The sequence below is a fragment of the Anoplolepis gracilipes genome, chromosome 7 (assembly GCF_047496725.1).
Source record: "Anoplolepis gracilipes chromosome 7, ASM4749672v1, whole genome shotgun sequence".
NCBI classification, from domain to species: Eukaryota; Metazoa; Arthropoda; class Insecta; order Hymenoptera; family Formicidae; genus Anoplolepis; species Anoplolepis gracilipes.
In genome coordinates, this window is record NC_132976.1 from 3,575,329 (window position 1) to 3,588,097 (window position 12,769).

At 29.9% G+C, this 12,769-nt stretch overlaps 2 protein-coding genes across 2 annotated transcripts; both read left to right on the top strand.

The window, feature by feature from the left end:
- Positions 1–4,820: 4,820 nt before the first annotated feature.
- On the top strand, positions 4,821–8,201 carry Taf5 (TATA-box binding protein associated factor 5). Its single transcript, XM_072895615.1, has 11 exons — positions 4,821–5,048; positions 5,197–5,382; positions 5,572–5,774; positions 5,852–6,048; positions 6,140–6,344; positions 6,413–6,532; positions 6,624–6,769; positions 6,844–6,981; positions 7,251–7,444; positions 7,525–7,816; positions 7,888–8,201. The coding sequence occupies exons 1-11, from the start codon at positions 4,986–4,988 to the stop codon at positions 8,100–8,102; spliced, it is 1,959 nt and encodes a 652-aa protein (XP_072751716.1). The 5' UTR covers positions 4,821–4,985; the 3' UTR covers positions 8,103–8,201.
- A 399-nt stretch (positions 8,202–8,600) lies between these two features.
- On the top strand, positions 8,601–12,701 carry LOC140667776 (NCK-interacting protein with SH3 domain). The gene is made up of 9 exons (XM_072896012.1): positions 8,601–8,829; positions 8,941–9,134; positions 9,210–10,142; positions 10,408–10,610; positions 10,685–10,788; positions 10,865–11,083; positions 11,157–11,329; positions 11,425–11,522; positions 11,610–12,701. The coding sequence occupies exons 1-9, from the start codon at positions 8,805–8,807 to the stop codon at positions 11,698–11,700; spliced, it is 2,040 nt and encodes a 679-aa protein (XP_072752113.1). The 5' UTR covers positions 8,601–8,804; the 3' UTR covers positions 11,701–12,701.
- Positions 12,702–12,769: the final 68 nt, after the last annotated feature.

Below are 12,769 nucleotides of genomic sequence, written 5' to 3' on the forward strand. Positions count from 1 at the left end.
AAATGAATAAATTTTTAATATTTCAAAACAATTTTTTAAATTTTTGAAAATAATTTCTTGTGTTCTCTTTTCTGCTTTTATTAATACGTTTTCTTACCCGTTTTTATATTATTCAATTGAATCTTTTCATCTGTGTTTGTTTCATTATATTTTGTATTTCATTTAAAAAAATATATTTTTGCAAAAGTAACACATTGTAAGATAGGTCAATGGAATAGAATTACAAAAATTTTACGAATGAAAAATTACCTTTGGAAAAACTTTTTTTTAAAAAAGCAATATTTTTTGTTTTTGGCTGCCCATCGGAATTGCTTGCACACGCATCTGAAGTTAATGATATCTTCAATGCTAATATCATTGTAGCCAAGAATTTTGTCTATAACCTCTTGAGGTAAGCACATTATCGTAGCCATAATAAAAATAATTAAGTAAAACACAAAAATATTGTAATTTGAGAAGATCAAAATAAACTATTTGGATATTATTAATCTGGCGTATTATTAAACACACAAAATTTCAACTGCAAATTTATTCTCGTCTGTCTCTTGTAGAGAGCACGTGTCTTATGTACACTATATATTTCTCACATTCAGTCTAGCCTTTCGGATATTCTGTAAACCTAGTAAAGTTTCTCCCACTATACATTTGTCACGTGACAATGCGTACAAAAAAAAATTTCTTTGAAAGATAGAATGTTTCGGTTAATGCGTATTTATGCGAGAAATTCTTTGTGTTTTTATGTATAAAAGTTTTATTCTTTCCGAACAAGTAAAAATTTTTTCAAAAGAAAACGAATGCATGCCTGCTTGTAGTTCATCACATATGTTTCTAGGATAAAGGGATATATATTGATAAAAGCTTAAAATTGGTTTTTCAATTCTTATATTATTTACATTTTTTATACTTAGAGAATATTTTCCTTCTGCTTCATTCCGATGAGTGTCGATGTCATTATAGTTTTTCCAAGAAAAAAAAATTCAACGGGTGTCAAAAATATTGAATGATTAGGATATTCTTGTCTTAGGCAATTCAGTACCTCAAATGCGATATTATCTAATGACTCTTTTACAAGCAAATAAAATACATTCTTTTGGGGTTGCAAAATTTGTGCGAAAATAGTAGCAAGCCGTTCCCAAAGTTGCTCTTTGACAGGTTGATTTTGAAATGTTTCCAGTTTTTTTCTATCGAAAAATTCTTCAGACATTTATAGAGTTTTATATTGCAATATCTTTCCGTTAAATCGCAATTAGCTCTTCTGAAAAATTTATATATTTACTATGCAACAAGTACGTTAGTCTGTGAGATTAGTAAAACTTCATATAATTACAAATATAATTAATCTTTATTGGATTAATGGAGATTGAATGAGCAAGTTTTTAATTTTATTTATGAAAAAGAATCTCAGAATTCTCACAAATACGTCTTTGCAAGCACACCTGGGTTGTTCCAAATCACCCTGTATGAATTATATTATGTTTTTTTTATCATATTATAAAAATATACATATAACAGAAATAAACGCAGAAATAACAATTGTCCTTAAGAATTTTTTTTTAATTATTAAAGGAAATAAAATAAATAATTGTACTAAATGTATTCATTATGAAACAAATTTAATTATGAAATAAATTTAATAATTCAAGAATGTTTGTTTGAAAATAATTGCTCGTATTGTATTTTCTGCTCTTTGGCCTTCACTAATACGTTTTTCTACTTGATTTTACATGATTCATTTGAGTCTTCTTATCTATGTTTGATTCATTATATTTTTATTTATTTTATTTATATAAAATATATTTTTTATATTATCTTCTAAAATATTATATTATTTTTTAATATTATTTAGAAGATAATAAATAAATATATTTGTAGAAAAATAGATTTTGCAGATAATACATTGTGATAGGTTAATGAAATAGAATTACAAAAATTTCACAAATAAAACATTACCTCTGAAAAAAAACTTTTTTTCGGGAAAGCAATATTTCTCGTTTTTAGCTGCCCATCGGAATTGCTTGCACACGCATTTGAAGTTTATAATATCTTCGAAGCCTATACTATTGAAGCCAAGAATAACATCTATTACCTTTTGAGATAAGCATATTAACGTAACCATAATAAAAATAATTAAGTAAAACACAAAAATAATCTAATTTTCCGGAAATTGAGACAAACTATGTGCGTATTATTAATCTCGGGTTTAAACACACAAAATTTTAACTACGAGTTATTCTTATTTGTTTCTTGTAAGGAGCACGTGTCTTATGTACACTATATTCACACTCACTCTTCTTATTCTAAAAAATTCAATAAAACACAAAAAACAATGTAATTTAAGAAGATCGGAACAAACTATGCGCGATTATAATTATTTCCCGTTTAAAAACACACGAAATCTACTGCGTTTTCTTCTGCTGATTACAGACAACACATATTTTAAACCTACAGCACACGATGCTTATTTTCGTTCTGGAACGCATCCAAGAATCATTTCAGGTCATAATTGACCAATAATTAATTAAATAATTATTTTGATTATTTATGTAATTAAAAATTATCCGATTTATGTCGTGTTTGGTATCATTTTAATCGCAAAAACCTCATTGACCTATTACAATTATTTTTGGATCAATAAAATGCGAAATGTAAAAATTTTATTTTCTATAGTAAGATGAAATACGATACGAAAGACTGAAGATAGAAGAAGACTCGCGAACGAGACTTCGGAACTCTTTGATGTCGTTTATCTCACTTACTCATCCTTACTCGTTCTCTCTCTTGCTTTCGACGACTCACTAGCCTCGCGGAGATCTTATCTAATCTATAATTTAAACATCTTATAAAATAAAAATTAAAACTTTTATTTCGTATTTATCGATTTGAAAATAATTGTAATAGATTAGTGGGAGTTTTGCGATTAAAATGAGACCAAACACGACATAAATCGGATTATTTTTTATTAATATGTAATCAAAATAATTTACTCGTTTACTTGCTCCTGCTTTCGATGATTTCGGAGACCTTTTTTAACTCGAATATTTAGCTATAGAAATTAAAATACTTGTTAACTAAAAATTAAAATTTTTATTTTTTATCTTCTTCATAATAATTATAATGAATTAATGAGATTTTACGATTAACATGACATCTCGAACACGATATGTAATTCGAACAATTTTTACTTAAATAAATAAAAAAATTAACACCTTTCTCTAATTAAGGGGGGAATCTCTTTTTTTTGGTCAAAAAAATCGATTTTTTTTTTACCGAATCTTGTAGTTTAAGGTCTTGAAAATACTTCTGTAAAATTTTAATTTGAAATTAATTAAATTGTAAAAGTTATAAACCGTAACGCGCGACTCGGCGCGCAGGTATATTTTGAAGCGCACAACAGCTGTTTGAACTCCCTGCTGCGTGGTCAATTCAATGTGAATAGATTTCATTGTGTTGACAAAAGTAAAAGAAGAAAGAAGAAAGAAAGAAAAAAGAAGACATATTGTATGGCCCTAGTATAGCAGATTAGCTGTAAGTACTTGATATATCTTCGTAAACTCAATTTGAAACTTTAAACGCGTTTTTCTCGAAACAGGTTTTTTACAACTGGTTGACATGATTTTTAAAAAACTATTCAATCGATTGACTTGAAATTATATAACTGTATATTCAGAAAACATCCCTCTATCGCGTGAATTAAAGAAAAAGTGATACGTTATATACTTTTTTTTTATTGGAAAAAAAATTACCAATTTTAAGAGTAAAATCGATTATTTAAGTTTGACAAGTCGCCATTTTCTCCAAAAAAATTTTTTTTGCTTACTTCTAGTTCAAGCGATAACTACATGTATACAGAAAAAAACACCGTTTAATTTTTTTGTTTCAGATGATCTCAAGGGTAGATATCGTGTCAACCAGCGATTAAGGCACTCCACGCGGCATCATAAATGAGCAGGAATAACAGGCGATATTTTTAATAAAAAAAATATTTTTAAATAAATAAATATATAATAAAAACATCCGGAAAAGATGAAATTAAAACACCGCATAGTTTTGCTAAAAAAAATTCCTAAAAAAGTCGTTTTTTTTTTACCAAAAAAAAGTGATTCTCCCCTTAAAAAAATTATTCGAATGTCTCGTTTTATTGCGAAAAATTTTATTAATTAAAATTACGCTCTAAAATAATTATAGTCAACCATGAGCTTATATACATATATATGTATATATTGTGTATATGTGTTATAAAATGACCGATTGGTCGAGTTGTTGCTACATCCATAATTGTGTATCTCAAAAGTCGAAACATTTTATTATTGTGACTGCGCGTGCATATTATGTAATGTACCAAAATATATATCTTTCTTCACTTTGATGTATGTTATAGTAAATAAAATATAATATATATAAATAATATATATTTATATATATTTGAATATAAATATAGATAAAATATAACTTTTCAATAATTTTAATAAAATTATATTTAATTAATATATATATATATATATATATATATATACAATATATATATCTTTAAATAGTACTCTGTTATATATATTAAAGTGATAAAGATTACGCGCAATTAATAATATATAATATAAAACATACTAATAAATCCATATAATGTTTCATACTTTTGAGATTCACAATTGTGGATATAGCACGGACTCGAACCAATCGGTCGTTTTACCATGTCATCGAAGGTAGATCCAGCCATGTAGTTCTATCGATTCATAAAATGGATCCAGTTAGCGCCACTGTACCGGGGCGGGGCGGGGGGGGGGGGGGGAAGCGTCTCAAGAAAAAAATAGGGCATGGCGCCTTTTAGTTTCAGATTTCTCTCTGACGGTGATGTCTTATTTTAAGAATAAGAGGTTAGGTTCCTCTGTTGTGTATTTCGAATTTTCGTGAGCTTATTGATATTTCACCAGATTTCACAGAAAAAAATCTTCCTTTTTAATACTTTATTAATAATTAATAATCACATAAATATGGATAACGAGAAAAGTACTATGCTCGCTGTTTTACAACTCCTGAAGAAGTACAATTTAAAAGTAAGTTTGCAAGATTGCATATTCTTTACCTCTCTCTCTTAAGGTTCTAAGTTGTAATAATAAATGTTATCGTATGAGAAATATAATAAATAGCTTTGTGTATAATTTAATTGATAGGAGAAAGTTATTGATGTATGTTTCTTTTTAGGGGACAGAAGAATTATTTAGAAAGGAAGCCAATCTGACAGATATCTCAGCTGAAGAAGCTCAGCAAACTGATTCGGAGGTGACTAGTGTACTTTCTGCTTACAAAAGTGAAGGAGATCCTGCACAATATGAGAAAGCATACAGCGAATTGAAAAAATTTGTAGAAGGAGCTTTGGACATTTATAAGGTACATTAAAGCTATAAAAATTGACATATTTATGATTACAAAGTATCTTGTGTATCATAATATTATAAATTTATAAATTATAAATTATAATACATATATAATAATATATATATATATATATATATATATATATATTTATATCATTAAAATATCTTTCTTATACTCTCTATATTTGTTATATAATAATAGCACGAACTAGGGACCATACTATATCCAGTTTTAGTACATATGTATCTAGAATTAGTTTACAATAATCATTCGGAAGAGGCAAAACAGCTCATGGAAAAGTTCAGTGGAAATTTAGAAGAATATTACCAAGATGACTTGAAAAGATTAGCCAATGTAACAAAACGAGAGCAAATGGCAGGGAATGAATTAACTGATACTTTTAAGTAAGTGTGTCTATAAAAATAGTGATGTAAGATCAAAGTGTTATAATTTAAATATATTACTTGATGTTTATTTATAGATCCAATCAGTTTATAATTAGAATGTCGAGGGATACGCTTTCTATATTAAAACGACATTTGCAAGAGAAGAAACATAATGTTTTACTAAACATTATACAGGAACATCTTTACTTTGACATGTATGAGGGTGTTGCTCGCAATAAAGAACAGATAGATGCGACATCTGGAGCTATGGTGGGGGAAGCCACTAGACAAGGTAATGAAATTTTCATATTTCTAAGAGAAGAATCGTTTTTTAATCTATGCGCTTTATAACAAAGGATATTAATAAAATTGTTACATTATAGATAACAAGGCAAAGGTCTATTACGGACTTTTAAAAGAACCAGATATTCAATGCGTGGCTCCAGCTGAAGAAGAAGAGGATGATACAGGTGGCGGAGATGGAGATAAACCAAAAAAGAAGAAGGCTAAGAAAGATCCTTTATTTTCAAAAAAAACCAAATCAGATCCAAATGCACCACCTGTTGGCAGAATGCCATTACCTAATCTGTAACGTAAATTTTTTTAAGGATTTTTTTTGTTGGTTTTATGATTTTTTTCATAAATCATATTTTTAGGAAAGATGCGGATAAACTTGAAAAAGTTAAGGCATTGAGGGAAGCATCAAAAAGAGTTATTCTGGGATCTGATACATTACCATCTATATGTTTTTATACATTGCTAAACGCAGTTCATACGTAAGTGTAAATGTAAATTATTTTTCCTTAATATTCATTTATTAATATTATATAATAATATTTATTTATCATATTATATTGTAATATTTAGTGTAACGGCAGCAGAAGTAGCAGAAGATTCAAGTTTATTGGCTATTGGATTCGGTGATTCTGGTATAAAAGTTTGGAGTTTAGTTCCACAAAAATTAAGATTAATGAAAACGGGTGAACTATTAAACGACGTGGAGCGAGAAGCAGGTAGAACGAAAAAATCGAAATAAAATTTTCTTGAAATTTTTGTTCTAAGATACATATTGTAAGAAATTTTACAGAGGATGTGCTGGTTAGAATGATGGATGAAAGAACATCTGAAACTACAAAAAATCTGCATGGTCATAGTGGACCCATTTATAGCCTTTCATTTAGTCCAGATAGAAATCTTTTGCTTTCATCATCAGAAGATGCTACAAGTGAGTTTTACGTATTACATTGTATATACTTAATTAACTTTTGTTTCACATGTATATATATATTTTTTTTTTAAGTAATCCAAAAAATATTGAAAGTTGTAATTTTAACACACAAAGGAATATTTTTCTTATATTGCATAGACAATAATGAACGTGAATGATCTGTAAATATTACTTTAATATAATATAATTTTTAGAATAGTAATTTTTATTCTCTTCCTCTCAAAGTAATTTATACGAATTTTAATAATTTATAATAATTGTTTTAGTAAGGCTATGGTCACTCCATACATGGACATGTGTCGTGTGTTACAAAGGCCACTTATTTCCCGTGTGGTGCGTAAGATTTTCACCACACGGTTATTACTTTGCAAGTGCCTCGAACGATAAAACTGCCAGACTATGGGCAACTGATTCTCATCAACCATTACGAATATTTGCTGGCCATTACTCAGATGTCGATGTGAGTTGGCATTTATCGATCAAATTGTTTGTTTAGTTGATCGAAATAATTTCTTATTATCTTTATCTATATTTTAATAGGTAGTTCAGTTTCATCCAAATTCGAATTACGTCGCGACTGGTTCGAGCGATATGACTGTGAGATTATGGGACTGTGTGACCGGCAGTCAAGTCCGATTAATGACCGGACACAAAGGGCCGATTTTTTCTCTGGCTTTTTCAACGGAAGGACGATTTTTGGCTTCAGCCGGTGCCGATCATCGCGTACTCGTATGGGATTTAGCGCACGGTCATCTTGTGGCAGCCTTGTCAGGCCATACGAATAATATTCATTGCCTGTCGTTTAGTCGAGACGGCAATATTCTAGTTTCAGGTATTTGATCTATCCATTAATTTTTCTAAATTAAACGAACAGATGTTAATAGTAGATTGTCACTTTGCCAGGATCCTTAGACTACACGCTGAAATTATGGGATTTCACAAAATTAGCAGAGGAGATGAGTCTAGAAGATGTAAATGTTTCTCACAATCCAGATGTAAAAACTAATGCAGAATCCTATTTATTACGTACTTTTGCTACAAAAAGTACATCTGTCTTAACAGTACATTTTTCACGTAGAAATTTACTACTAGGTATCGGTATGTTCGACTCTACATAATTTATTATGTCTCAGACTCATTGTTTTATATACATAAGAGACTCAAATTATATATTAAGTATATCATTATTAACAAATGTAACCAATTATTAATAAATCTTTTCCATTTATTCTTGTGTGTGTGTATATATATTATTATTTTATAATAAATACTTGGACTATGTCCACTTATATAAATACGATAAAAAATTAGCATTAATAATAGATTTTTATTAAAATATTAATAGAAAAGTTTCAAAATTTATTTATTCTATATAATTTTATTTCATTTCATACAATCGTTATTACGAAATGAGAAAATTGTGTAAATAAAAATTTAAATAAAAAGCAACGTCGAGGTCGAGCAAGTTGATGCATTACGATCGATAATTCGCAAGATTTTGCAACTCGAGCGTGCGAGTGAATGGCGGTAGTAAACGTGCTGCCGATCTTGCGGTAATAAGTGCAATCTGTGGTAGTGACATCTATATATACACATATGCGCGCACACACACACACACACACACACACACAAGAAGAGAACTCGACCGAAAGCCGTAAAAAGCTGTTGACAGAAAATAGGCAAGTAGGAGAGACGGTGGTGAATGAAATAAAATGCCCGCTTGCGTAAATGAAAGTGAGTAGGCGGTTCCCTGACATTTCAGCTGTCACCTTCGGGCGTTGTCTCCCGTGAAACCGACGCGTTTCACTTTCTAAAACACGATGGATGACGACAGTGCAAGGTTAGGTGAGTTGAAAGAGCGTGATACATAACATCTGCATCTTGTCCAGAAAGAGCCGGCTTTTTTGTATCCTCGAAATATATATCTTTTCTGATCGTATTTTGTATTTTTCGTAGCCACCGACAACGGACACGAAGTAGTTAAGGCTTTGTACGACTTCAAGGCCACGTTCGCTAAGACACTCAGCTTCCGGGTGGGCGAACATTTTCTGTTGCTGCAGCGTAACGTCAAACAGAAGAATTGGTGGCAGGTTGTAAATAGAGGAGGACGTCTAGGCTACATACCATCCAATTATGTTACCACTGTGAAAGTATGTTGACTTTGTTTATGCATATATGTATATATATATATTTTTTTTTCTATATTTTTATCAATCAATTGTTAGGTGCAGCCACAGTTCTTGATTGATTTTTTGGAAGACTGTATAATAACTTTGGAAACGGAAAATAATAAACAGGGTGACTCGCTTCATACCGACAAGCAGGATCTTTTGGCACAGCTGATAGAAAAGAAAAAGCAAATTGAACTAGGTAGAAAGTCTAAGAGACAGGCGCCTAAACCGCCAAATTTTGAATGTAACATTATATCTGGAGAAACAGATTCGGTGACTGCTTGTGACAATATAGAAGCGGATGTTAAATCAGCACCGAGCAATACTTCTTACGCAACAGCAAGGACCACTCTTTATGGTAGTGCAAATGCAGATGCCGGTCAGACAATTACCCAACGACCAACGACTGAAAGTGACCGTGTACCATCACTTCCTCGTCAATCATCTTCAGATATTGTGCAAAAAGTACAGTCGCTTCCTCGGCAATCATCTTCAGACACTGTGCAAAAAGTCCAGACACAGAACACAGATGTTCGTAAAAGCTCCTCTCAGGGTAGTGTGCAAAGTAAATGTAGTAGCTCGCCAATTAAGTGCAATTCATCAGCAAAAAATGGCTCGCCAGTTAAGAGCAATTCGTCTTTACAAGCCATCAATTCGCGAAGCGCTTACCAACTGCTCGATCAAGTGCGCAAAAATACTCAACTTAGTCATGAGATGTCAAAGGTAGCGGTGACAGTTGTAGTGTCTGGCCTACAACAGTTACTGCCAGAAACTATAAGTCATTATCTCGATGCTTTGTTGCATCAGCTACAAACACCGTTGAATGTGTCAAAAATGAGTATAGAAGAAACTTATGATGCTAATAGATTGAGAATAATTTTTACCGAACTAACTTCATGCAAGGAAGATTCACAGCAAAGGAGTTGGATGCTTTATGAAGATGAATCTATCATTGTGGAATATATCAAAGAACTGACAGAAATATTGGTATGTTTTATGAAGCAATAGAATATTTTATTTATAATATAATTATGTTAATATCACATTTTTAATACTTGGACCTTGATATTTCTAATTCTTTCTAATTTTCTTCAATTAAATTTTTTTTAAGTTTAAATCAATATATGCATTTTTAAAGACATTACATATGAATAATTTAGTTGTTAGTATTAAATATGTGATATAAATATAGACATTTGAGATTATTATTAAACAATTAATATTTATACATGTATTTTTTTTTATTGAATAGACCAATGCTGATGCAAATGTATCAAGATATGTTTTGAGGCAAGATCGATACAATGGAGTAACAATATTGATACAGTATTATCAAATGGAGACAAGATGGACTATTAGACAATTGTTGTTGCAATCGTTTGGTGTTATGTGTAGTTTGGATTCAGTGGTTCTAACTATAATGTTAAATAGTATTTTACCAATGGAACTAGCAAGGTGTGATATAAATTTAGAACATTTAGTAATGAAATATAACATAATGAACAATTTTTGATTACGTGCTTTTGTAGAGATATGAGGAGTAATCCCAGAAATGTATTAAGATTAAATTATTCCTCTTTACTACTTACAATGATTTTTTCAATGGGTGAACCCATGCCAGTTACACATTTGGGTAAGTAAGAAATTAATAAGACAGTAATAATATTAATCAAGATTAAAATATATATGTTTTCTCTTATGAATTATAGAACAACTTGGTCCAGATTTTATATCGTTCCTCCTGGACTTAATAGAAACACCACCTGATACAGATTTAGAAGATCAAATTCCGGACTTGTTCATAAATTTAATATTATCCTACAATCTGCAGTTTACAACTTCCGAGAATATGGTTCTAAATGCTTTACGTGAACGAACTGTGGCCAAGACTTTCACTGAAAAAATTTTGTTCCTTTTCAACAGAGAAGGTGAATTTTAATAGTGCAAGTAATATCGCAACGCAAACACGATCCGCCCAAACTGATTTTTAATTCATTGCAGAGGATCCGGTACGAATATTTGATCATGAGCCTCAACCGCCGCACTCTGTACTGAAACTTTTTATCGACTTGTTCAGTAACGATGCCATAGCAAGTCTCTTTTATACTAATGATGTGAAAGTTCTCATTGACATCATTCTACGGCAACTTTTCGATATGTTTCCGGGTGATAAGGTATTATATTATGTGATAAAAATGTTTACATTGAAAAATATTTCAGATTATATCTAATATTTTTATTTATTTTTATTTATTTAATGTAATAACAGCGTAGACAATATTTAGAGCTTTGTCGTCGAGTTCTACGTACCTCGAGCTACAACGAGCATCGTCATCGATCTGAAGATTTATTAAAATGTTTCACAAGGTAAGACTTTAGTTATATGTGTTGCAACTTATCACAAATATTTTTCTATTAAATTTCATTTTATTCACATCCTGTATTTTGCCTTAGAATATTCTGCGAGGAAACAACAGAGAGCCAAGAAGACCAGAAAGTAGTACGCGAAATTAGCAACGAATTTCCACATTTATTCAAGATGTGACATTTAATTTCATCCTCTGATCAAGATTTAGAAGAGGATGATTTGCAAACTCTCGTCTAAGTAAATAGATCTGTGAACTTATTGAAAAGAAATCAAACTCATGTATTGAGTTTTTGTTAATCCTGGCTTATTTTATTTTATTTTATTTAATCTTAGTAAAAGAAGTAGCGAAATGCGCACAATTCATGAAATATCGACGATATGTTTTACGACTGCCATAAATGTCTTCATTCGATTGCGGTGCTACAAGATGTCATTTGTTGCAATGTATTTAGGTGAAATTGTAACTATTTAGAGTGAAGAGATAACTATTTCATATGTGTAAAATTATATATAACATATATATATATAACTCATAACAAAGTCCTTTTCACTCTTATTACAAGGACCATTGATATTTAAAAGCATTCCAATATTTGCATATAACTAAATTGAATCTTTAATAGTTATAATTAATCTCCATATTTACTAATTTATATATAGAGAGATTATATATATATATATTGAGATAAAGTTTAATATAAACATACAGTTGATCTCTGTGTGTATTGTTAAAAGATGGACAAATCAATTATATATAAAATTATAACATTATTTGTTCGTAAAAATATATATATACTCTAGTCCACATCTATGTGTCAGAATAATATTCTAAGTCATAAAAATGTTAGTTTAAATTCTAGTTTATATATAAATTATATTTCAATAAGGTATAAATACTTTTACATCTAAATACAGTGCCGTTATTTTACAAATGTTTTAATTATATAAAGTCTAGAAAAACTTTCTCGCGGATTTACTTATAAGACTTATTAGGTGCCACTGTGCTATTGGTAAACTTGCTAGTCTATAATTAGTAACTATATTTTTTTAAGCATGTTAGTCTACGTTATGTTTGCAATTTTCAACATGTCAATTATAAAGGAATCTCAAATTTTATTGTGATTAATTGAATGTTAAATAAATAAAAAGTTTAGCTGATAATTCTCAAACAAAAGATATTGACATTTCCTCTTAATTTAACATCCAACTATTCAATAGAAAACTAATTTTATGACAATTATAATGA